The sequence below is a fragment of the Oncorhynchus keta genome, chromosome 35 (genome assembly GCF_023373465.1).
Source record: "Oncorhynchus keta strain PuntledgeMale-10-30-2019 chromosome 35, Oket_V2, whole genome shotgun sequence".
Taxonomy (NCBI): domain Eukaryota; kingdom Metazoa; phylum Chordata; class Actinopteri; order Salmoniformes; family Salmonidae; genus Oncorhynchus; species Oncorhynchus keta.
This window is the reverse complement of record NC_068455.1, coordinates 58,149,990-58,174,757: the sequence shown is the minus strand read 5'-3', so window position 1 is coordinate 58,174,757 and position 24,768 is coordinate 58,149,990. Positions and strand designations below refer to the sequence as shown.

Here is a 24,768-nt window from a genome sequence, read left to right as displayed (position 1 = left end):
TGATATTTCAGTTTTTGCTTAGTCATTGTGGCATTGTGTGTAGATTGATGAGAGAAAATTTAAAAAATGTTTTAGAATAAGGCTGTAACATAACAAAATATGAAAAAGTCAAGGGATCTGAATACTTTCCGAAGGCACTGTATATTAGAGGTCGACCGATTATGATTTTTCAACGGCGATACCGATACTGATCGTTGGAGGACCAAAAGGATCCGATACCGATTAATCAGCCGATTAAAAAAATATATATATGTATTTGTAATAATGACAATTACAACAATACTGAATGAACACTTATTTTAACTTAATATAACACATCAATATAATCAATTTAGCCTCAAATAAATAATGAAACATATTCAATTTGGTTTAAACAAAGTTTTGGAGAGGAAAGTTAAAGTACCTGGGCTCGAACCAGGAACACATCGACAACAGCCACCCTCGAAGCAGCGTTACCCATCGCTCCACAAAAGCCACGGCCCTTGCAGTGCAAGGGGAGCAACTACTCCAAGCCTCAGAGCGAGTGACATTTGAAATGCTATTAGTGCGCACCCCGCTAACTAGCTAGCCATTTCACATCGTTTACACCAGCCTAATCTCGGGAGTTGATAGGCTTGAAGTCATAAACAGCGCAATGCTTGAAGCATTGCGAAGAGCTGCTGGCAAAACGCACAAAAGTGCTGTTCGAATGAATGCTTACGAGCCTGCTGGTGCCTACCATCGTTCAGTCAGACTGCTCTATCAAATCATAGACTTAATTATAACATAATAACACACAGAAATACGAGCATTTAGGTCATTAATCAAATCTATCATTGTCGAATCTGGAAACTATCATCTCGAAAGCAAAACGTTTATTCTTTCAGTGAAATACGTATTTCATTTTTTACGTATTTCATCTAACGGGTGACATCCATAAGTCTAAATATTTCTGTTACATTGCACAACCTTCAATGTTATGTCATAATTACGTAAAATTCTGGCAAATTAGTTCACAACGAGCCAGGCGGCCCAAACTGTTGCATATACCCTGACTCTGCGTGCAATGAACGAAAGAGAATTGACACAATTTCACCTGGTTAATATTGCCTGCTAACCTGGATTTCTTTTAGCTAAATATGCAGGTTTAAAAATATATACTTCTGTGTATTGATTTTAAGAAAGGCATTGATGTTTATGGTTAGGTACAGTCGTGCAACGATTGTGCTTTTTTCGCAATTGCGCTTTTGTTAAATCATCCCCCGTTTGGCGAAGTTGGCTGTCTTTGTTAGGAAGAAATAGTATTCACACATTTCGCAACGAGCCAGGCGGCCCATACCCCGACTCTGTTGCAAGAGAAGTGACACATTTTCCCTAGTTAAAATAAATTCATGTTAGCAGGCAATATTAACTAAATATGCAGGTTTAAAAATATATACTTGTGTATTGATTTTAAGAAAGGCATTGACGTTTAGATAAAGGTGTAAAAAAAAACGTCCAAATCGGTGTCCAAAAATACAGACTTCCGATTGTTATGAAAACGTAAAATCGGCCATTCCAATTAATCGGTCGCCCTCTAATGTGTACACACACACACACACACACACATCATCCACACACACCAGCTCAGGGGGACAATGGTTTCCGTTTACATGCAAATTTAGAAAGATCTTAAATGACAGTAAAAGGCCCTTCATGCATTCATCTTAAGATAGCTAGGTGAGACAACCACGTATCACAATCGGTGCGAGTAGGAAAGGACAATTGCAATTTTTTCTTTATGTATTTTTTTTTAAAGACAGACTTATTTAAGATACTCTTTGAAGAGTTGTTGTTTTAGAAGTTTTTCGGAAGATGGTCAGGGACTCTGCTGTCCTAGCATCGGGAAAGCTGGTTCCACCATTGTGGTGCCAGTCATCTAACCATCGTTCATGAGCTCATCATCACATCTGAGCTGATGATACACAGTGTGTATCAGACCTACAGTGGCTTTGTCACGCCAATATCATTTTTGGACACAAGTCATAATCTCTAAAGAACACAACACAAGGCTGTCTTTCTGTCTGGGGGTTTCTTCAGTTGGTTGCATATCGCCAGAGGAGTCTCTCTTCTCTCTCTTCTCCTCACTCGGTTGGGGAAGAAATGTCTCTTCCATCTTATCAGTCGCTGCGTCCTTGCCCTCCCTCAAAAGGAAGTGGCTTCCAAGGCTTTCTTTTGTAATTATTTTCTGGAGGCATAGTTTGTTGTCTGCCATGAGATAGCAGGCAGAGATTAGTTGTCTTCTTCAATTTGAGATTGCTTTGTTTAGAACTCGACCAGTGCTGCCCGGGTCTCGTTGACATTGGAGTGTTCGTTTTTTTGCATAGGAATACAGGGAGGATATAGGGAGGAAAGGAAATATTTGAGTAATTGATTTGGCTCTGGTTGTGGGGAATGTTGGCTCAGTGTCATTAAGTCCACTTTTGGAGTCTCATCATAAAATGCCTTCAGTTTAATGATTAGAAGCCCTGGGACCCAAAAGACAATGGTTGGGACAGACTAAGGCATTTTGGGAAATGTCTGTAATCAAGTGTGGCAATTTTCTGCAAGGCTTTCTTCTTACAGCCAGTTAATTCAGCAAGGTAGACTGGTAAGCATGACAGTTGGATGAGGAGCAGATCTAAAGAGATGCTTTATGTGAAACCAAAACATATTGATTGGTTACTGCCTGTTTGTGTTGTGTGAAGTTGTACACATTCTCAGAGCTAAATTGAGATGAACTCACCAACCCTGAACTGTCTACCCCAAGATGTGAAAGAGTCAAGAGGTCAGGAGGGCTGTTTTTTTCTCTGATTATTCATCAGGGTCTGACTAATTTTGTCTATTTTCACCAGATTCTAATTACAGCTTGTCAGATGTTATTTATTATTATACACACCATCTCTCTCTTCCCTCTTCTCTCACTCTCACTCTTTTGAAACAGATAAACATGAATAGACTCACAGGAAGAGTAGCAGCAGCTAATGGGGATCCTAATACAAAAGTAAAATGCGTAGACCATAATAGATCATGTTTGAAAGCACTAGGACAGGATAGAATCCACCCTAAAATCTTGCATGTTAAGACTGCACTTTCAGGTCATGAGGCAACGGGTGTTTAGAGAGGAATTAAATGCAATCAGGCTTGTCCATTAGCTATGGGAAACCCTCAGAATGGGCCACCCATGTTAAGGAAAATAGAGTGGGTCCAAAGCAATCTGCAGACAGATCCCAGAGATTGCCAAAAAGCAGCAGAAATGCGACTCAGTCCGACTCCAATGACAAAGTTTGCAAACGTATTTTCCTTCTAGTAGAACCAGTCAAATAGTTGACGTGATTATTTTCATGAAATCATACATTGTTTTCTTGGTTATAGCAATTGTCCATTGATTTTGAAGTTGTAGTTGATAGCTATGGTGGGACAAATTATATCTGACTGGTGCAACCTGATGAGGATAAATAAACTGGAGCAGAAATGTAAGGATTTTAATAAATACTAAATCTGATTGAACTTTCATCTGGTTTCAATTTAGCAGTGACTCCAGCCTTCACGAAGCAATGAATATAGAATACTGTGTCTCGAAACAAAGTAGGGGGGGGGGGTTATTTCACCTGAATCCCTAACGCCCTATGGTGGCAGAGGCTGTACTGTATTGCTCGTGTGGATTGCCACGGTAACAAAAAGCACAGGAGTATAGGGGAACAGAGCTTCCCCTGTCTGGTACCTCGTCACATTTCCCCGGCTCGCTCTGACTTGTACAGACATGGTGGCAGCGTTTGGGTGGGGAGTGTTCAGGTATGCGCTCAGACACACATCTGTCTGCCTGTTAGCATACACCAGACTCTGAGAATAATGAGTCTCAAAAAGAGACTCTCCTTCAAGAAAACCTGGTATTTCAACACTGTAAGTAAACTTCTGACAACTTTATAGGACAGTTTCACTCTTTTGTCTGGTGGTGGTGAAGGACTCAGCTGCTTTAGTCATTACTTTCCACAGTTATGATTTGGGAGAGGAACTGTGAAGGCTGTGAAGGCATTTCTCTCTCTGGCTCTACTGGTGTGATCGACAGAGTTCATCTCTCTTAACACGGTTCTAGAGACACGAGCATGCCTAAACAAGTCAAGAAGTGTGATGTGATTTGAATGTGTGGTGTTTAGGACAAAGCCTCATCAGTGTTGGAAATGTATGCATTGCTTGTGCCCACCATACTGTATGTTAATACTTACATTGGAAAAGTCGTTTTTTTCTTTCTCTTAACCTGATTGGGCTTGTACGTTGTCGCACCTGATATGTTCTTTACATCCCCCATGGCTGTCTTGCTCTTCACTTTGTCTTTATATCTTCTTTGTCATGCTTCAATGGATTGCACTATCCGATATTGCCTACATTACTTTTGAGAAATCCCTGTATAATCTATGCCCCCTGGAGCTCTCTACCAGCACCTAGGCTATATGAAAACCTCATAACATGTATTTTCCAAATAGTGGATTAGGACCCGCTGGGGTTGGATCACTAAAGCCTGGATTGTAGCTAGAAACATAGCTTTGTCTATTTTGTAAGACCTTTGTTGGCTCCTAATGATATTATGCTCAAGGCTTGTCCTGCCTAGTGCCACCCATGGATAGAGCTTGTCTGCGGGGCGTCACTGGAGGTGTGAACAGAGGAAGAGAGCAGAGCAGTTGAGACAACAGAAGTGGCCAGCCTTCACTTGATCTCTTCACAGGGCTGTATTGCTGTGGAAGCAATAGCGAGCTGGAAAACACACCGAGGTGTATGTGTGGTCTCATTAACCCCTGTAGGCTGCTAAACACTCATAGACACACACACACACACACACGCTCCGTTTCATTAATCAACAGAGCTGTAACAACTTTAATAGGTGTGGCGAAAACTTTAGCCTTCATGATGTTAAAGGCAACCTGATGTGACTTGTCACGTGACCTGATGTTTTCATTCATCAGAAATAGTTCTCATATGACACATAGTAATTCAGAAGGGCATGTATTAGGTTGGCTAACATCCGCAGTGTGTCATGATGATATTTACTGTGACATGCTCTCCTATGAGTCATCATGAGTGAAAGATTGTTTGGGAAGGGAGTTCATTATCCTCAAGAACAGGATATGGCTGACATCTCAACTCTTTGAACACCAATCTCAAACTACTACTAGGTCTGTACAGGCTACGACTCTAGTGACTCCCCTGTATAATTTCATGGTTTCAGTAGGGACTTTTTATGAGTTCAAACATGCCAAGACATATGTCATAGATGATGGCGGTCTAGTTTAGAATGAAACATGATTTCTGGAGACTACTGTGTATTTAGGGTGGGGGTTTAGGTGCAAGAGCTGCTGCTACTACTGAAGCAACAGTCGTTTTGAGCAGTTGCTCTCTACATTTTCTTCCTCCATTTTCTATTGACCTCTTCATCTTCTCTCTCTTTGACTCCTGACTATATGTGGTCTAGCCACCACAGAAGAGGCCCAGGCTGTATGTGTCACGTCTGCTCCCGCTCCCGTCCCTCCCACCCGGCGTTTGAGGGCGCCAAGCTGCCCTGCATCACGCACTCCTGCCATCTACTACACACACCTGCCTTCCCTCATCATGCGCATCCGCAATATTGCACTCACCTGGACTCATTCATCACCTGTTTATTTCCTCCCCTATATTTGTCAGTTCCCTTGCTCTGTTCCCTGCTGCTGCATGGATTGTTCTTTGTCTGTATTACTCGTTTGCTGACGCCGTTCCTGTTCCATGTCCGTTCTATATTAAATGTTTGACTCGCCGTACCTGCTTCGTCTCTCCAGTGTCATTCCATGTGACAGTATGTGGTTGGTTCAGCAGCCTTGTGGTTGTTGAGTGAAGACTAGATGTTGTGGTTCTTGGGACTACACTCTCTTCACCTCCGTGAGAGGGGGAAAACACTGATGCGACATTTACATGTGGTCACCATCACTCCCATAATGGAATGGACCACAATGGGTGCACATGACGGTGATCCTTACCCCAACATGGTCAAACAACATTAGCCAGCCACTGACTGACTGGGGATGGGCAGGTACAAAATATGTCTGGTCATATTCCTCAAGTAATTGATTAATGTTATTTTAGATGCATAAATGACTCCCAGCTGTGGCCAATAGTAGATCCACAAAGAAAGGATATCTTATTATGCACTCCTTTAACTTAAAACATTGCTAATTAGGCCTATGCATAGAAATATTTTTAATTCATTTCAAATCAAATGTCATTGGTCACATACACATGGTTTGCAGATGTTATTGCGAGTGTATCGAAATGCTTATGTTATGTTGCTGACAACTTTCAAATCTCTTCAATTTCAACTTTCAAGTCTCTAGATCTGATTTATATTCCACAATATTGTTGAAATGCATTGAAATCCAAAATCAGTGCTTGAATTATCTCAAGCATTTGCCTTGCTGGAAGTGCCCTGTCTAGACATATATCCCAGCACATTCACAATTTGAAGTGGCTTCTCGAATGCTCATCGGGCATCAGTCTCTCTTTCTTAATGAATCCTCCAACACACTGATTTAAAGAGTGTTCTTGGAAAGAATGATGCTCCACTCATTTCCTTTGCGGCATGTGAAAATATTGTAATTTTTTTGCTCTAAATCTTTATTTTCTATCTAAACTGATGTTAACAGCTATAGCTGGCTTTCTGACATTCTCCTTCCAGCAATGTCTTCTAATTCTGTTTGCCATGTGAATATATAAAATCAAGTCAGGCATTGGTTGTGTGAGAGCATCACGCTAATAAATATGCCAGCCAAATACCAACACTTTGGTGAAATGCAATTGTTGAGTCTTTCCCGAAGACGCTTGATGGAATGACTCTTCACTCTGTGACCTATAGCCTTGTATAGACCTTTATAGCCCACTCAGCCCCTGAATTAGCATGAGAAAAGTGGCCCATTACTGCAAGCAACAGCCTCTGTGGCTCCTCATAATGACTTCTGATTTGATCATGACACCAGCGAGAGGGATTGAGCTACTTCTTGGTCTTTGTGTCTGTGTGTGTGAAATAGAGTGTGTGTGTGTTTGTCTGTGTGTGTCTCTCGTTCTTTCTCTGAGTATGTTCTCGTGTGTTCAAGACTTGTGAGTCGTAGGTGGTGAATGTGTGTGGTGAGGGGCGGGCCACGATCTTGGGGTGTGAACAGCTGTGTGTGCAGAGGCCCTTGGTCCACCCACATCCCTACATTAATGGCCCCTGATTAGAGAACAGGGGCCCTCCCCTTGCAGTAACACACACACACACACACACACACACACACACACACACACACACACACACACACACACACACACACACACACACACACACACACACACACACACACACACACACACACACACACACACACACTGGTGGGATGTCTGGAGAGACACTGTTTCTCAGGCTCCAGTTGTTCCTTGCCTCAGAGCAGGAGGAGGACATGAGGGCAGCTTCTCACTCATGTCTCTCTCTGTTCTCTTTCAGTCGACTGCTTCCTCAGATGCTGGTGAGTACATTTATCTTTTCTTTTCATTACACCCATTCTGACATTTAGCTACTTTATCTGTGATATCAAAACACAGCAAATAGATTTGTTGCTTGCAGCTGTATGTAATAGCTGTAACTAACTGACCAAATTAGTTTTAAATTAAGTTCAACTAAGAGTTCCTAAACAAGCCCCGGACCAAATGGGACATTTTGTCCTGCCATACACTCTTACAAAAAAGGGTTTCAAGAAGGGTTCTGCGGCTCTTAGTTCCAGGTAGAACTCATTTGGGTTCCATGTGGAAAGGGTTCTTTCTACCTGTGACCAAAAGGGTTCTTTCTACCTGGAACTAAGAGTGGTTATCCTTTGAGGACAGCCAAAGAACCCATTTTGGTTCTAGATAGCACCTTTTTTCTAAGAGTGTAGACCCTTTTGTAGAACAATAATGGTCACTTTTGTGTGCATTTGTTTAGAATGCGACTTTCTCGGTTTCCGGTTTCTTTTTTATTACACATTCCACCACCCGCAATTCGGAAGTTATTGAATAAAACAGGCACACAGAATATGATGTCAACCTATTTATTTACAACTAACAAAAGGCGCTTGTGTAGGAGTTTTAGGGTTTGGGCTTTGGTGTTTGCTGTCTGTTCCCCATTTCACAGACGTTTAATAATGTTTGCTGAACGCCATGGTCAATGGAGCTTCGGCGTTGCCGCTGCTTACCATATTTTCTGAGGTTTTGGTTCAGACACCCTATGCTATTTACCCTGAAAACCATCTCATTAACAAAGCAACACAGGCCCCATATTTTCTCTCTGCTGGCAAACACAATATTCCCAACACCCGAATCTAATACAGCTAACTCCAAACCAAATATCTTGTCAACTCCAAACCAAATATAATGTCACCGAGGTCAATTGGCAGAGTTGAAATAAAAATATAAACAAGTGTCTGGGACAAATTGATTGCCGCGATAGAAAATGGAATACGACTCTTGTGTCTTTAGATGTAATGATCTGCAAAATCAGCTTGTTTTATGCCTCTGTTGGCACATGTACTGATTCAGCTGGGTGAATTGGCTAACAAAGGCATGAGATGCTATAGTTAGACTGCATGCCGTGACATTACTCACAGCATTGTAAAGTAGTCAGTCACGAACAGTCATGATTTGGTGTCCAACGTGTAATGTAATATTTGCAATAGCATTAAGAAACGTTGCTTGATAAACCTCAATTGAAACTACATCTATTTGTAATTCCTCCTGTGCTTCTGCATGCTTAGATACCTTGGTGCTGGAGGCTATGGATTCATCTTCGATTATTCTCAGTGTAGTGTTTTCAGAGAACTCCCAACAGAGGCTATTCAAATTCCTCAATGTTGTTAGCCTTGGCAGATCGTGAACACTTGTCTTGTCTGACATTGACCATTCAAAGGCATTTTGGTAACATACCCTGCAGTCTTCCTTTTGTGTTTTTGCTATTGTGCTTTCTCTGATTGGTGGGACTTACAGCCATGAAATTGCCATCTGGTGCCATGATACCAAGTACTAACTGTGAGTCCTTAGAAGTACTCGGCCTAGTTGTCTAGATTCCACAGCCCCGAAGCTATTCCCTTCTTTTGGGTGTTCGTAAAGATCTCTAGAGTAATAGCCTCGTCTCCCGTCTTTTAGAGTATAGTGATCATGTCCCCCCGTGTGTGTCCCTGAATTACCTCTGCTGTAGACGATGGTGGCAGGGTGCAATATAATGGTGGTGGGTTGCAGCACTATAAAGGCTGTTGTTGTCAGAGCAGTCACTGTCACTAACCCCTTTTCCCCTAACCAATCAATCAATCAATCAATCAATCAATCAATCAAATGTATTTATGAAGCTCTTTTACATCAGCAGATGTCACAAAGTGCTTATACAGAAACCCAGCCTAAAACCCCAAACAGCAAGCAATGCAGATGTGGAAGCGTGGTGGCTAGGAATAACTCCATAGAAAGGCAGGAACCTAGGAGGAAACCTAAAGAGGAGCCAGGTTCAGAGGGGTGGCCAGTCCTCTTCTGGCTGTGCCCGGTGGAGATTATAAGAGTTCATAGCAATTAAGTCCAGATTGTTCTTCAAGTTGTTCAAACGTTCATAGATGAACAGCAGGGTCAAATAATTATCACAGTGGTTATAGAGGGTGCAACAGGTCAGCACCTCAGGAGTCAATGTCAGTTGGCTTTTCATAGCCAAGCATTCATAGGTTGAGACATCAGGTGTGAGAGGGAGGGAGAAGGTCGAAACAGCAGGTCCGGGAGAAAGTAGCACGTCAGTTGAACAGGTCAGGGTTCCATAGTCGCAGGCTGAACAGCAGAAACTGGATCAGCAGCACAACCAGGTGGACTGGGGATGGGGACAGCCAAGAGTCGTCAGGCAGGTCCTAGGTCTCAGGTCCTCCGGGAAGGGAAAGAGAGAGATAGGAGAATTACAGGGAGCATACTAAAGATCACACAGGACACCAGATAAGACAGGAGAATTATACCAGATAGGACAAACTGACCCTAGCCCTCCCGCACATAGACTATTGCAGCATAGATACTGTAGCTGGGGGGGGGGTACTGTGGCCCCGTCCGACGAAATCCCCGGAGAGAGCCACCCCTCCTAGGGACGGCATGGGAGAGCACTAGCAAGCCAATGACTCAGCCCCTGTAATACAATCAGAGGCAGAGAATCCCGGTGGAGAGAGAGAGAGAGAGTCGGGCCAGGCAGAGACAGCAAGTGTGTTTCGTCACTCCAGTGCCTTGCCGTTCACCTTAGCAGTAAAGACCTAAAGATTGCATCACTCAAATGTATTGACAGACCATTCCATTAAAAATTGAGCTTTATAGGAGAAGGCCCTTCCTCCAGCTGTTTGCTTAGCTATTCTAGAAACAATAAGGAGGCCTATGTCTTGTGACTGTAGCATATGTACGGCAGGACCAAATCAGAGACATAGGCAGTAGCAAGTCCATGTAATGCTTTGTAGGTTAGCAGTAAAACCTTGAAATCAGGAAGCCAGAGGCTAGCACTGTAGTAATATGATTGTATTTTCTGCTTCTAGACAAGATTCTAGCAGCCGTATTTAGCACTAGCTGAAGTTTATTTAGTGCTATATCCGGATAGCCGGATAGTAGAGCATTGCAGTAGTCTAATCTTGAAGTGACAAAAGCAGCAGGTCTCTTTGTTTCTTGGGACCTAGAACTAAGCATCTCTGTTTTGTCCGTGTTTAAAAGCAAAACATTTGCCGCTATCCACTTCCTTATGTCTGATACAGGCTTCCAGGATAGGCAATTTCGGGGCTTCACCGTGTTTCATTAAAATGTACAGCTGGCTGTGTGCCATCTGCATAGAAGTTGACATTGTGTTTCCAAATGACCTAGAGGTAGTGTATATAGTGAAAACAATAGTGGTCCTAAAACAGAACCTTGAGGAATTCGTCTTCAGAAAGGCAGTGAGTTGCTGAGCAACAGCTTCTTTTTTTTAACGAGAGGAATGGGAAATTTGATATAGGCCGATTTAGGTTTTTAAATGTTCCGGGTCAAGGTTTGGCTTTTTCAGGAGAGGATTTATTATTGCCTCTTTTAGTGAGTTAGGTACACATCCTAAACATTTTTTCAACCCCTTTTCTCTCTCCAGACTATGGTGGTGGTGTGCAGCTCCAGGGCTGCTGCAGCCAGAGCAGTCTGAACAGCAACAGCAGTCTGCCCGGCGCCGGCAGCCACAAGAGGCTGTCAGAGCGCCGGGTGGCCAGCTGGGCTGCCTGCTTCGAGCGCCTGCTCCAGGACCCCATTGGCGTCTGCTACTTCTCAGTACGTACAGTAAAGAACACATTTTAGTTCACTGGGAGTTTTAGTTTAGTTATGTGATCTGAAATTCAACAAAATGAACAGTTAATTATCTCTCTCATTCTCAATTTGTTAGCTGAAATCAATACTCGTCTACCTCAGGCATCCAAACGTGTTCTGTGGGATAGAATTAGCAGTACGCTTTACAGCTAATCAACAACTGGGAAATTGAGTTTTAGTTTGCATGTTATGAAATGTTACAGTTAACTCTCTGATTGTCCATTCTGTTGGATTAAATCAATACGAAGCTAATTAGACATGAAAACATTATCTTCTGTGGAATAGAAGCAATAGTTAACTATATAGCCAATCAACACAACCATAACATTTTCCAGGCTTATTGCAAGTGTGATAAAGCTGTGGCTTGTGTCTCTGCAGGAATTCCTCAAAAAGGAATTCAGTGAGGAGAATATCTTGTTCTGGCAGGCCTGTGAATACTTCAGTCAGGTACCTGCAACAGACAAAAAGCAGGTAAGCTTATTCCCCTTACTCAACACTAAGACCAAATTATACTTTCCTATCTAGTCCAGTTCAGAAGTCCATATAGGTTTTAGATGTCATGGACTGGATAGAAAAATCCCTCCGTTGTGAGGGTTGATCATGGCTTAAAGTTAAAAACCATTCCCCTTTATATCACTGGGTTATGTCATGGTTGTGTGTGTTTATAAAACCTCTTCCTCTCCTCCCCAGTTATCCCAGAGGGCGGGGGAGATTTACAACAGCTTCCTGTCCAGTAAGGCTACCACGCCGGTCAACATCGACAGTCAGGCCCAACTGGCTGATGACGTCCTCACCTCCCCATGTCCAAACATGTTCAAGGCTCAGCAGTTACAGGTGAGAGGGCCAACTGCCTACTATATGTTATACCCTAACATTAACCCCTAACCCAAGCCTAAAATAGCCCATTTCCTTGAGTGGGCCAGCAAAATGTTCCCACTTGTCTGAATTTTCCTTGTTTTACGGTCCCCACAAAGATAGTAAAACCAAGAACACACACACAGCTAGGAGCAGCACAGTGTCAACTGCAGGGCTGCGCTGTTTGAGCATTGTTATGATTCAGTGCTATGTGTGAATGTTCTTTTACTGCTTTACTCCAGTACAAAATGTTTTCTGCACAGTGTCGTTTTTTTCAACCATCTGCCTGTTTCCAAAAGGGCTAGGCTATTGTGCTCCAGGACCAAACACAAACTAGCATACACCCCCCACACACACTCCCAGGCCTTTACAATGTTGTTTTAGGTCTGTACAATGTTACAAACGTGACCGAATCATAGCTGTTATGACATATGCCATAACACCTGTCATAAACATTTGTGACCCTTCACAAGACAAGATCATTTTCTCTCCCTATTGTTTTCTGTAGATCTTCAACCTGATGAAGTTTGACAGCTACTCCAGGTTCCTCAAGTCTGGCCTGTACCAGGAGTGCATGCTGGCCGAGGTGGAGGGACGACCATTACCCGACCCTTACCAGATCCCCTGTAGCCCCGCTCCCTCCAAGCACAGTGCCAGCTCCGGCCACTCCACACCGAATAAGGTACCATAGTAACCATAACAGCCAAAAGGGCATCTGGTATTGTCTTAGTAACCACTTTAGGTGATTGTGTAACTCGCCTGTGAGATGCACATTTTGTGTTGTAGCCAGTATATGTGTTTGTTAGTTTGTTAGTCTTCAAAACATCAGGGTCGTATTCACAAGGTACCAAAAGGGAGAAAACGGACCAAAACAAGGAGGCACTACATGAACTTGTCCAATAAGAAACTCTATTTCCATTGGAAAACATTTTCTGCTGCTAGATATTTTCCATGGCAAATGGCTTTCTACGGTATGCACTCATGTATCAACCCAGGTGTTACACAGGTTGTTTGAACTGGTTGTTTTGTTGTACAATAGGAGGCCAGGAATCAGAAGTCAGGGAGGTCACTGACTGAGGAACCTGGAGACGAGCACGATGAGCATAAGAAACGGGGCATCTTCTTCTCTTGGTCCCGGAACCGGAGCTTTGGGAAGGGTCCCAAGAAAAAGGACATTGGAGAAATCAACATTGGTGAGCAACTCTCAGTCATAGAATAAGTCATAAGGAGTTAATCCTATGTATTCAATTCAAATACCTTTCCCCCCGTGAGGAAACTTCTTGTGTTGGATTTCAATATTGGCATAAAGCTTTCTGTCATGCATTATGGTGGTAGGTCTTTGGTCGGGCAATACACAGCACTGCATTGTGTGCTTTACATTTGTTATTGATAGGCAGGAAGTTAAGTGATGTTGGTAATAAACTGTTCCTTCTCCCTTAATGTGACCTGACCCGACCTCAGCCCCCATTCCTCACTAATCTAAAGCTCTCCACCCTTGTCAGTGACCGCAACCATATACATTCCTCCTGTGGCCCTTCCATCAGATACCTGATGATGAACAATATTTCAAGTTTAGAAGTCAGTGAGTTTTATGTGTAGTTGTGGTGTGATGATGCGTGGATATTAATTGTGGAATGAGTTGTATCCTAACTGTGGCCTCACTGTCCTTCTTCTGTTGGGTAGATTCCTGGGGCAGCAACGGTCGGAGGGAATCACAGGGTTCCTTGTCCTCGGGTGCTAGTCTGGAACTGGCCACTTCCTGTTCAACGGGCAAAACCGAGGTAAGATCCTGCTGCAAGGCCAGGCCAGGTCACCATGGCAACACAGAACCAAGATAGTTCTGTAGTAGGAGCATCAGTTACACAGATCCTGACTCTGTTAGTTTTGTGGCATGTTTGCAGAAATTCTGCTTGACAAGGGATTTGGGTATACCTTTGTCTGGATGGTTACAGGTGTTATACTGTATGTTACATGAGTTGAAGGGGTTTCATTTCAAGGTTCAGACGTTCAATTTTGTTTTTAATATCCCACAGGGAAATTTGGTTTGCAGGCAGGTCGGACATCAAACACTACATACAAAACATAGAGACACTGTTGCGGTTGCAGTTTTAGCTCTTGGTATTTTCTCTTGCTTCCGTTGAGTTCTATCATCTCTGACTATGGTTTGTCATGGTATTCCCATGCAGGGGGACAATCGTCACTCGGTGCCGGTGTGGGAGAGGGTAAGGGAGTGCTCCAAGATCTGCAGCATGACCCTGCCGGACGGCTCGTGTTCCTCTGTGACCCTGCGGCCGGGGGCCACCATCAGGGAGGTTCTCCGGGACCTCTGTCAGAGCCTCCGCATCAACATGGCTGCCGTAGACCTCTTCCTGGTGGGAGGAGAGAAGGTGAGTCAAACTCACGATGGTTCCCAGCACAGTTACTGTTTCCCTTACTGTGCATCTCAATGTGGATGTAGAGCAGGGGTTCTGAAACTTTTTCAGCCTGGGACCCAAATGAGAAATTCTGTGTTTTTCTTGGGACCCAAGCTTAGGAAAATATGCAACTATATATAAATATCAGTACATTTCATTGCCCTTATGCCTAAAACAAATACAATATATAATCAAAAACAAATAACAATGAAATTAAATATCCATCTAAAAATATATTCATGTTTATTTTCCCCCATTAAAAACTCTCTTACGTATCTTTCTAGGTTGAAACTGTTGCTGTTAAAATACAATAAATCATTTAAATTCTGAACTGGAATAAACTGACTGATCACATCACACAGATGAATAACAGAACACACACACAGGCTTTTTGATAGTGCAGCCGTAAGTAACAGTACCGAAGAAAAATGATCAGGCCTACTGTACATCCTACTGTTGAAATTATTGTTGAAAGAAAGTCTAGGCTGGAACTGTTGCTGTTAAAATACAATACATATTTTTTAATCTGAACTGAAATAAACTGATTGATCACATCACACAGATGTAGACCAGAGAACACACACATGCACACAGTCCTAATGAGAGGTGTGTGGCTGGTTGAAGTTTTCAACAAGCATGTCTATTCTGGGCTCTGTTTTTGACAGTACAACACTGAGGTCATGCTCAGCCTTGAAACTCTTTCTGTACTTGTTTTTTAAGTATGTCAGAGTTGAGAAACCTGACTCGCATAGGTATGTGGTGCCAAACTGGACCAGAACATCTACTGCTTTCTCAGTCAGGCAGTTGACTACTTCCTGCTGTTGATGAGCAACTCAGAAATGTGTGAGTGTTTGCCTCAAAAGGCATCTTGCTTCAATAAGTTTATTCCAGTTCAGAATAAAAAATGATTAATTGTATTTTAACAGCAACAGTTTCAGCCTAGACTTTTTTTCAACAATAATTTCTACAGTAAAATGTACAGTAGGCCTGATAATGTTTCATCTTCATCTGTATTGTTACTAGGGTTGCACTATCAGTAGCTAGCTTGCTTTGGCTAACGTTAGCTATTAGCTGTGTAACGTTACAAGGCCAGGGGATTGTTTGAAAGAGAAACTCACATCTACTACCAATGAAGAGAGAGTACTCCCTTATTTCTGCTTATCATCACCGGTTATAAAATGGCAACAATGCCTTGCTAGTTGACTTACTTTTCCACATTGAAGCACTGTTTCCTGAAGCATTAAGCCCTGGTCTGAAATAACTCCCTGGGTTTACCATCCTGCTATGGATGTTTGGTCAGGATGTGTCGTTTTATTAATTTGTTCATTATGAGAGACTCATTACTACGTACTTCCACACACAAAACACATTGTGGGGACTCCTTGTTATAAGTTTGTATGAAAGACAGCGAAACTCATAGCTGTATATGCGTTTCATGACGATTGTGCTCAGTCAGAACTTGTGGCTAGCATGAGTCCATTTCATGACAGGGGTGAATGATGGAGAGTGGGAATATCAAGTCAGTGGCTTGAACAACAGCCTGTAGCTTGTGGGTCACTGAGTGATCTTCAAGAAACTGCAGAAAAAGATCCGGTAAACCGGTAAACTTGCGCAGCTGCCAAACTGAGCAGAGAGCGCAGATGCACTTGGCCAAATCAATTCCAGTAATTAATTAAATAATTATACATTTTCTCTGACACACCGCAACCCAGCATTAACAGGTGGGTCGCGACCCATACTTTAAGAAAAGCCGATTTAGAGTGAAATAATGCAGATCCATTGATGTATTAAGTGGTTAGTTCCACTGTAAAGCTCCGGGTGTCGTGGGTGTGGAGTCAAATGCAGGAGACAGAGTTCAATGCTGTGCGTCTTTTAATAGCACCAACGCACCACAGGGTGCTCACAAAAGTTACGTTCCCAACCACAGGGAATCAAAAAGTACAATGGGGGGAAAAAAAATCGCGACCAGGCACTAACACGTACCTCTAACACAGAGCCGAAGGTTACATTGAAATAATCCCGCACAACAACCAGGCGGGCCGGCTGTCTAATAAAGACAAACTAATTAAACATGAACAGGTGCTACCACTAAACATACAAGGAGGGGGAGGAAAAACAATCAGTGGCAGCTAATAGGCCGGTGACGACGACCACCGAGCTCCACCCGCCCGGGAAGGGGAAACACCCTCGGTCGGACTCGTGACATCCACTTAATACGTCATGTGACTTACATGATTGTAAGTCACTTTGGATAAAAGCGTCTGCTTAATGCCATACATTATTGTTTTAGTAAGGCATCGCTTCATGGCTTTGTAAGTAGGTTTTCATGTTGTTTTTATTATTTTTAGCCGTTGGTGCTGGACCAAGACTGCATGACCCTCAGTGCACGGAACCTCAGAATGGAAAAACGCACTCTATTCAGGTAAAATATGCATATCTACCCCTCTACATCTTTGTCGTCTCCACATCTCTCTCTCTTTCTCTCTCTCATTCCCCCCTTTTTATTCAACAATGTGAACTTTAAAATAACTCTTTGCACCTGCATTCGTCCCAGTAGAATCTGAAGAAAATCACATGATTGTGTTACAGAAGGCATCTGCATATTTATTTTCCCTCTATTTTTAGATTGGACCTGGTACCCATTAATCGCTCCGTAGGTTTGAAGGCCAAACCCACCAAACCCGTCACCGAAGTCCTGCGTCCCGTCGTGGCGAAATACGGCCTCCACCTCAAGGATCTGGTGGCCAAAATAGTATGTCGGTGACTGGCTGGGTCGCCTCAATATTTTCTGTTTGCAGCTGTGTGTCCAACCAATCTTCTGTAGAGCATGTAAAAGATGACAATGTCGCTGGGTGGAGTCTCATTGGCTTGGAAGAGGGAAGGAACCGCATCCTCTTCAAATGTTGCTGGGTAGTTGGCTCATTCTGACTCAAACGGCCTCTGAAGATACAAAGAGAGAGGGCTATAATTATGAATGACGACACTCCTAAAACATGCAGGGTGAAGGGGAGTAGAAGGACTCCCTTCTCTTCCAAATCCTTGCCAGTTAGTTGGTTTATTTTGTCCTGAGGTGGTTTTCCAAGCATTACCCTACTATTACACACAGTGGCGGTTCTAGCTTGTTTGGCTCCCTTTGCCCCCCAAAAAAAAAAAAAAACCCACCATTCTGCACTGTGGAAACACACAAATAATCATAACATTTCAAACTATATAAATATACAAATATATATACAAAAATAAGACTCATAAATATCAAAAATAAGTAACAAAGACACAAACAAATGTGTGTTGATTTGACACTCGAGCATCAATACATTACCCGTCCCCCAACACTGTCAACTAAGAGTCAAGACTAAACCAATTCACCTTGGTGGTGTGCAGACTGGTTTTATATTATTCTTAATGATTTTGCACAAACCAGACAAAATGCAACAATATGTCTGTGAAACTATATATTCACAGTATTATGAAGGAATTGTGGTTTATTTGGTAGCTTTTCGTAGTGTGACGGATTTGACTAATTGCATTGGTACTGTACAAAGTTAGAGGTGTGCTATTTGATAGATTCCCCCGCTCCCCCTACCTCGGGCTTCCAGTGGGGAGACCTGAGGTCAACCTGCCCCCTCCCCATCTCGTACTTCTGAGTGGGAGACCTTCCCAGGCAGTAACCTGCCTAGCTCACAAACTAGAATCAGGGCGCCCACTCCGACAAGGTTAATTGACCCACAGTCCCACACGGTGACATGATATCATTGACGTGATGTGTAAATGAGCGATAGAAAACCGCAAATGTCATCATTCCCCAAGAAATTGTGTGGGCGCCCCGTGCCGCCCTGGGCGGCTGCCCATGTCGCCTATACCTACATTTGTTACTGATTACATAGTAAGCTGAAAGCCACATTCTAAATGGAGCGAAGGCGTCCATATCTTACACAGTTAATGATAGTACACAGAAGTTGTGACGATACGCTAAAGTGGCAACTTGCTTGTCTGACATGTCAATAAGGCATCATGGTCATGTGACACAGGAACATCGTGCACCTAGTATGTGAGGATGGCTGGGGGTAGTCCGGATATGGTCAGTTTTTTTCCTGCAATCTAGAACCATAATCATTATGCTTAATTCTATGTAAAAAAATATGTATATTTTTATGCATAGCTAAGCATACCTCTTCAGCTGTCTCTATCATCCTGACTGTTGGTTATTTTTTTAAAGAAACTAAATATGCTTCTCTGCTCAAACCTGGGTAAAAGATAGAAAGGAGTGTGAGTACATTTAGATATTGCTTGCTTTTCTAAAGTCTACCAACCTTACCAGCAGGCATGCCAGTTAAGATAGACCAGCTAGATACTCTAACTTGATTGATAGCCTGAAATGGCTTCTTGGTAGGTAGTTGGTGTTGGGAGATTGCAAACATATTTGGGCTAGCTAAAGTCAACTCCATAAATTTGGCTAGTAGTGGCTAGTAGTATTACAGAGAAAAAAATATAAAAAAATATACACTACATGATTAAATGTATGTAGACATTTCATTTCATTAGCATTAATATGGAATTGGTCCCCCTTTTGCAGCCTCCACTCTTCTGGGAAGACATTCCACTAGATGTAGGAACATTGTTGCCGGGACTTGCTTCTATTTAGCCACAAGAGCATTAGTGAGGTTGGGCACTGATGTTGGGGGATTAGGCCTGGCTCGCAGTGGCCATTCCAATTTATCCCAAAGGTGTCCGATGGGGTTGAGGTCAGGGCTCTGTGCAGGCCAGTCACGTTCTTCCACACCAATTTCGACAAACCATTTCTGTATGGACCTCGCTTTGTGTTATGGGGGCATTGTCATGCTGAAACAGGAAAGGGCATTCCACAAACTGTTGCCACAAAGTTGAAAGCATAGAATTGTCTAGAATGTCATTCTTCATTGTATGCTGTAGCATTAAGATTTCCCTTCACTGGAACAAAGGGACCTAGCCCAAACCATGAAAAACATCCCCAGACCATTATTCCAACTTTAAAGTTGGCACTATGCATTGGGGCAAGTAGCATTCTCCTGGCATCCACCAAACCCAGATTAGTCTGTTGGAATGCCAGATGGTGAAGCGTGATTCATCACTTCAGAGAACGCGTTTCCACTGCTCCAGAGTCCAAGCTTTACACCACTTCAGCTGACGCTTGGCATTGCGCATGGTGATCTTAGGTTTGTTTGCTGCTGGTCGGCCATGGAAACCCATTTCATGAAGCTCCTGACGATCAGTTATTGTGCTGACGTTGCTTCCAGAGGCAGTTTGGAACTCTGTAGTGAGTGTTGCAATAGAGGACAGGCGATTTTTAGGCGCTACGCGCTTCAGCATTCGACTGTCCAGTTCTGTGAAGTTTTGTGGCCACCACTTCGCAACTGAGCCGTTGTCGCTCCTTCCCAATAACAGCCCGTACAGTTGACCAGGACAGCTCTAGCAGGGCATAAATTTGACGAACTGACTTGTTGGAAAGGTGGTGCCCTATGACGATGCCAAGTTGAAAGTCACTGAGCTCTTCAGTAAGGCCATTCTACTGACTATGTTTGTCTATGGCGATTGCATGTCGGTGTACTCGATTTTATACACCTGTCAGCAATGGGTGTGGCTGAAATAGCCGAATCTACTCATTTGAACAGGTGTCCACATACTTTTGTGTATATATTGTGTATATAAACAGGACAAATCTGAAGGACCATGTGCCCCCTATGAGAATGACGACTGCTAAAACTTTGTGTTGTGTTTTGACAGAGTGGAGAAACGGAGCCCCTAGACCTGGGGGCGCCCATATCCAGTCTGGACGGCCTGCGTGTGGTATTGGAGAGAGCAGATCCTGTTGCCTCAGGGAAAGGTAAGACAGCCCATCACACCGAACACCAAAACATGCACTAAAACGCAGATGATAGACAGATAATGAAGTAAGCCAACATTCCATCTCAGAGATAACGCCTACAGTGACCTAGCCTGATCCCAGATCTGTTTGTCTTGCCAAGTCCTATGGTCATTGATTTGACATGACAAACAAACAAACATTAGTTGGCTATACAGCACAAACACTCAAACCCCCCAAACAGCCACCAAGATAGTGGCTTGAGAAATCCAATCCAATTCCTCCAATGTTGGACTGGTGCTTCAGCCTGTCTGTTTCCAGGAATTCAAACAGCTCTTGTAATCAATGTCCTGTTTTGTTCCCACTGACTTCCAGTGATAAACAAAGATATCAGAGTGATGGAGGACATGTGGGATGATTCAATGGCTCCTATTTACCTCACTGTTGTTTTTTCTCTCTATAGACTCTAAGTCCAAGTCAGGTTCCTTGAAAGCACATCCGCCATCATTGACCACCAAGAGTCTTTCTGCAACAGTAAGGAGACCACCATCATCCTCCTCCTTTATTCCTGTTTTCACTTTCTCAAGTATCCTTGAATTTCTAAATGTGCTGTAACTCCCCTGCTATGCTGCTTCTTAACAATTTAATGTCACATAATAATTGCTCAAGTGCTCTACTCTACTTTGTTCCTGGCTCTTTGTCATGTTGTTTCTTCCTTAAATGCTGGCTGTAGCTGACTTGAACCCTGGCTGACCTCCCACTTTATAGTTCAGCCTCCAGGTCACCTTTGTAGTTGCGATCCGACCTTGTCACATAGGGATTTACTAGGCATAAAAGAAGCGTACAAAGAAACAACAAGCATCAAAGAGACCACACGCTCGTGTTTTATGGTTGTTTTTTGTGTTTTCTATAGTTAATAACAGGGCACAGGTGCGAACACTTAAGTCAATCTGCCCAGGATGTGTTGTAGTGGTGTTAGTACAGGGCATGCACAACCTCCTCCCTCACCCCCTTAATGGAGTGCGTTGTTATTGTTGCGTCTGCAGGGAGATGACAGGTCGTCAGGAAAGGCAAGCGGACCAGATCCGTCGCTCCCTGCGGAAAAGGGAAAGCCGAAAAAGATTAATATAGATGAAGCTGAAGGTAAATCCCCCTCTTTTTCTAACGTTCTGTTGCTTCTCTGAGCTTTGCTTCGCCGCGTCACTAACACCAGCTGTAAAAGAATCCTTCAACCTTCATGGTTATCTGTCAGTGCATCTTGGGACTGTGTACTGTGCACATTAAATGATCCAATCCCCTTTTTATTTGACCTTTTTTCTTGTTCTTTGTGAGGGTTTTAGATAGGGTTGCAAAATGATGGTAACTTTCCTTTCTGGAATTTTTTGGGGGGGAAAGTTACTTGAATTTTGCAACCATATTATTATGTATATATTTTTTCCCCTCTTTTTTTTATACCCCTTTTTTCTCCCCAATTTCGTGGTGTCCAATTGGTAGTTACAGTCGTGTCTCATCACTGCAACTCCATTGGGAGAGGCGAAGGTCGAGAGCCGTGCTTCCTCCGAAACACAACCCAACCAAGCCGCACTGCTTCTTGACACAATGCCCACTTAACCCGGAAGCCAGCCGCACCAATGTGTTGGAGAAAACACGTACACCTGGCTACCGTGTCAGCATGCACTGCGCCAGGCCCGCCACAGGAGTCGCTAGTGCGCAATGGTACAAGGATATCCCGGGCGGCCAAACCCTCCCCTAACCTGGACGACGCTGGGCCAATTGTGCTCCGCCCCATGGTTCTCCCCGTCACGGCCTACAACCCTAGTTAAAGGAATATGAAGTAACTACTGCTTTCTCTCTCTTTAGAATTCTTTGAGCTCCTGAGCCGGGCGCAGAGCAACCGGAGAAATGACCAGAGAGGCCTCCTGAACAAAGAGGACCTGGAGTTACCTGACTTCCTGCGGTTAACCTCCGGCCCCCCCTCCACTGCCTCCCTAGACATGGCCTGCTCCACACCCACCTCCATCAAACAGGGCCAGGGGGCTGGCAGGGAGAACGGGGTTGGCGGTGCCCCGGCCCGCGGCCCCCTCAACGCCAGCCTGCGCTCTGAGAGCCTGGACTCCTCCCTCAGCAGCACCAACGGACAACCCCACCCAGCTGCGGGGCGCCGGGCGCTTCTACCCCCACCCCGCCTCCCCGTCCCCCTTCAGCGCCGCCCTTTCACCCATCCCCCGCCCCTCGGAGTCTAGAGGCCCAGCCCTCAGGACACTGGAGGAAGACACCCACGCTGACCTGACCCTAGTGGGCGAGGGAGACATCACCAGCCCCAACAGCACCTTGTTGGCCCCTGCGCTGCTGTCCCACGAGGGCAACTTCCTCCCTCCTTCGCCATGCGCCAACTCCTTCCATGATGGTGGTGGGAATGGCCAGTCAAGCTCAGGTATTTCCCCAGTGTGACTATGCATAAGTGTGTTGGTGTGTGTGTGCGTGTATGTGTTTGTGTGTGTGTGAGAGTTTGTGATTGTGTGTGTGTCTGAGGGTGACCTGACCTCCAACGACAACTCCTTTTATACTGACTTCAATGCACTTTATTTACAACTGAAAATGTATTCTCTCTCAGTAGTACCCCAGTCATTTTTACCCCTTTGAATATTTTCGAATGAACATAGATAGCGTTGTTTATGTGGTCACTTTCAATAGTAAGTTCCGCTCAATTGTAAATAGTGATGTATATATTTGAAATTAATGACATTTATATTCACACACCACTGAACTGATGGGTTTTATAACTTAACTGAGACTTGAGGTGAAAGTAAATCTTAAAGTTTCATATTGTTGTACCACAGAGGTTGTATGAGGATGCAGGTAGATAAATACGTGTTTCATAATGCCTACATATTGTAATGCTGTAATACTCAACATGACAGTTGACATTACAATACATGAAAAATAGACATACTATAATTTGACAGCAACCAATTGTAGTGAGCTAGAATTACCATGCAAGTGTGAATTGTTTGATTGATTCAAATAGAGAACCTGGGATAGATTTCAACGAGTCACAGCCTTTCATGTCACTAAAATGCTCAATGCCGGCATTATGAATGTATAATTTGAGTACGGTCCTAAACCCAGTACATAGCTACAGACAAGATAGAACGTAACCAAAGCGTTATTGTTTTTTAAAAAGATGATCATGATTGTTCTTACCTGCCTGTACTTTTTTTTAAACCGAAAAGCTGTATTTACTTTCATCCCATCCTCTAATGCAATTCAACAATTTTGCTCAGATTTTTTCCTGGTAATACATAGAAGGAAAACTGAACCAGTTTCTTCACAAGATGTTGATAATTATAGAGTCCTTGATGAAAAAAACAGTAATGATCGAGGTCCTTTTGAAATGAACGGTATCATTGTTGAATTGCGTGTCACACTGTCTGGAAATATCCTCTCTCTCTGTAGATGCTTGTTGTAGATGATCATGACGATTAATTCTGTATCTGTGCTTGATTAGATCTAATAAATGTTAGACGTGGAATCACATCTGTCTTTTTACACGTTTGTAATCTCAAATTCAGTTACCACTCCATGCCTCTTCTTCTCCAACTTCCCCTAACACTACATACATCTCTTTCATTTAGTTTGTCTTCCACCTCCTCCCCGACCTGTGCTTGCATGGTAGCTGCTTTGTCTCTGCGTTTCTGGGAGGCTTGTGGCATCTGTGTCAGAGTAATTCTGACTTGTTTGTGTAGTTCTGATTGTTATGTCTGTGTGAGAGGTCATTCGGTAGCATTTGTGTTGTTTGTGTGTAATTCTGCCTTTTTTGTCTTTCTTGTCTTAGTCTGTCTTTCTAAGGGATTGCATCATGTCTGTAACTTTCCCATAATTCCCAGCTTTCCGGCTTCTTCCTTCCTGATTCCAGGAATCTTCCAACCAGGATTTCTGGAAAAGCTGAGAATTTTGGGAATGTTACTGGAATTTTGCAACACTAGACTTTTTATTGCTTTCACTAATGTACCTCAGCTAATGCATAATGCTTTCTCTATGAGCAGTGAAGAGCTGTATCAGTCCTGAACATGGATTTCCTTGTCCATACCCCCTTACCAACTGGTCAGTTTCTTGTTCTCCACTACGTAGTAAGTCGGGTTGATAGTCACGGTGAGCCTGATAAGTTTGTGAATGCAGTCAACTAACTCCCGATAAGTTCAGTTTTACAATTTTCAATTAAATTACAAATTTGATTGAGTACACTCTACCACAACAGTCCCAAGCTGTTGCATTTATCTGGAGTCAACTGTATGTCATTCACTATCTCTA

General features: G+C 43.3%; 1 protein-coding gene across 5 annotated transcripts in view; it reads left to right on the top strand.

The window, feature by feature from the left end:
* LOC118368713 (regulator of G-protein signaling 12-like) overlaps positions 1 to 24,768 on the top strand; it is a 70,927-nt gene that overhangs the window by 31,949 nt on the left and 14,210 nt on the right. For 3 of the 5 annotated variants that reach the window (XM_035753035.2, XM_035753034.2, XM_052497168.1), the window contains exons 4-17: positions 7,499 to 7,520; positions 11,141 to 11,313; positions 11,728 to 11,820; positions 12,040 to 12,183; positions 12,713 to 12,886; positions 13,244 to 13,397; positions 13,888 to 13,985; positions 14,391 to 14,591; positions 16,967 to 17,040; positions 17,244 to 17,370; positions 20,379 to 20,478; positions 20,921 to 20,991; positions 21,504 to 21,600; positions 22,318 to 23,994. In XM_035753035.2, coding sequence (XP_035608928.2) covers positions 7,499 to 7,520; positions 11,141 to 11,313; positions 11,728 to 11,820; positions 12,040 to 12,183; positions 12,713 to 12,886; positions 13,244 to 13,397; positions 13,888 to 13,985; positions 14,391 to 14,591; positions 16,967 to 17,040; positions 17,244 to 17,370; positions 20,379 to 20,478; positions 20,921 to 20,991; positions 21,504 to 21,600; positions 22,318 to 22,700 — 1,911 coding nt within the window. In that variant the 3' untranslated portion in view covers positions 22,701 to 23,994. Of the gene's footprint in view, positions 1 to 7,498; positions 7,521 to 11,140; positions 11,314 to 11,727; positions 11,821 to 12,039; positions 12,184 to 12,712; positions 12,887 to 13,243; positions 13,398 to 13,887; positions 13,986 to 14,390; positions 14,592 to 16,966; positions 17,041 to 17,243; positions 17,371 to 20,378; positions 20,479 to 20,920; positions 20,992 to 21,503; positions 21,601 to 22,317; positions 23,995 to 24,768 lie in introns of those variants that run through there. The other 2 variants (XR_008093205.1, XM_052497169.1) reach the window with 2 other exon arrangements.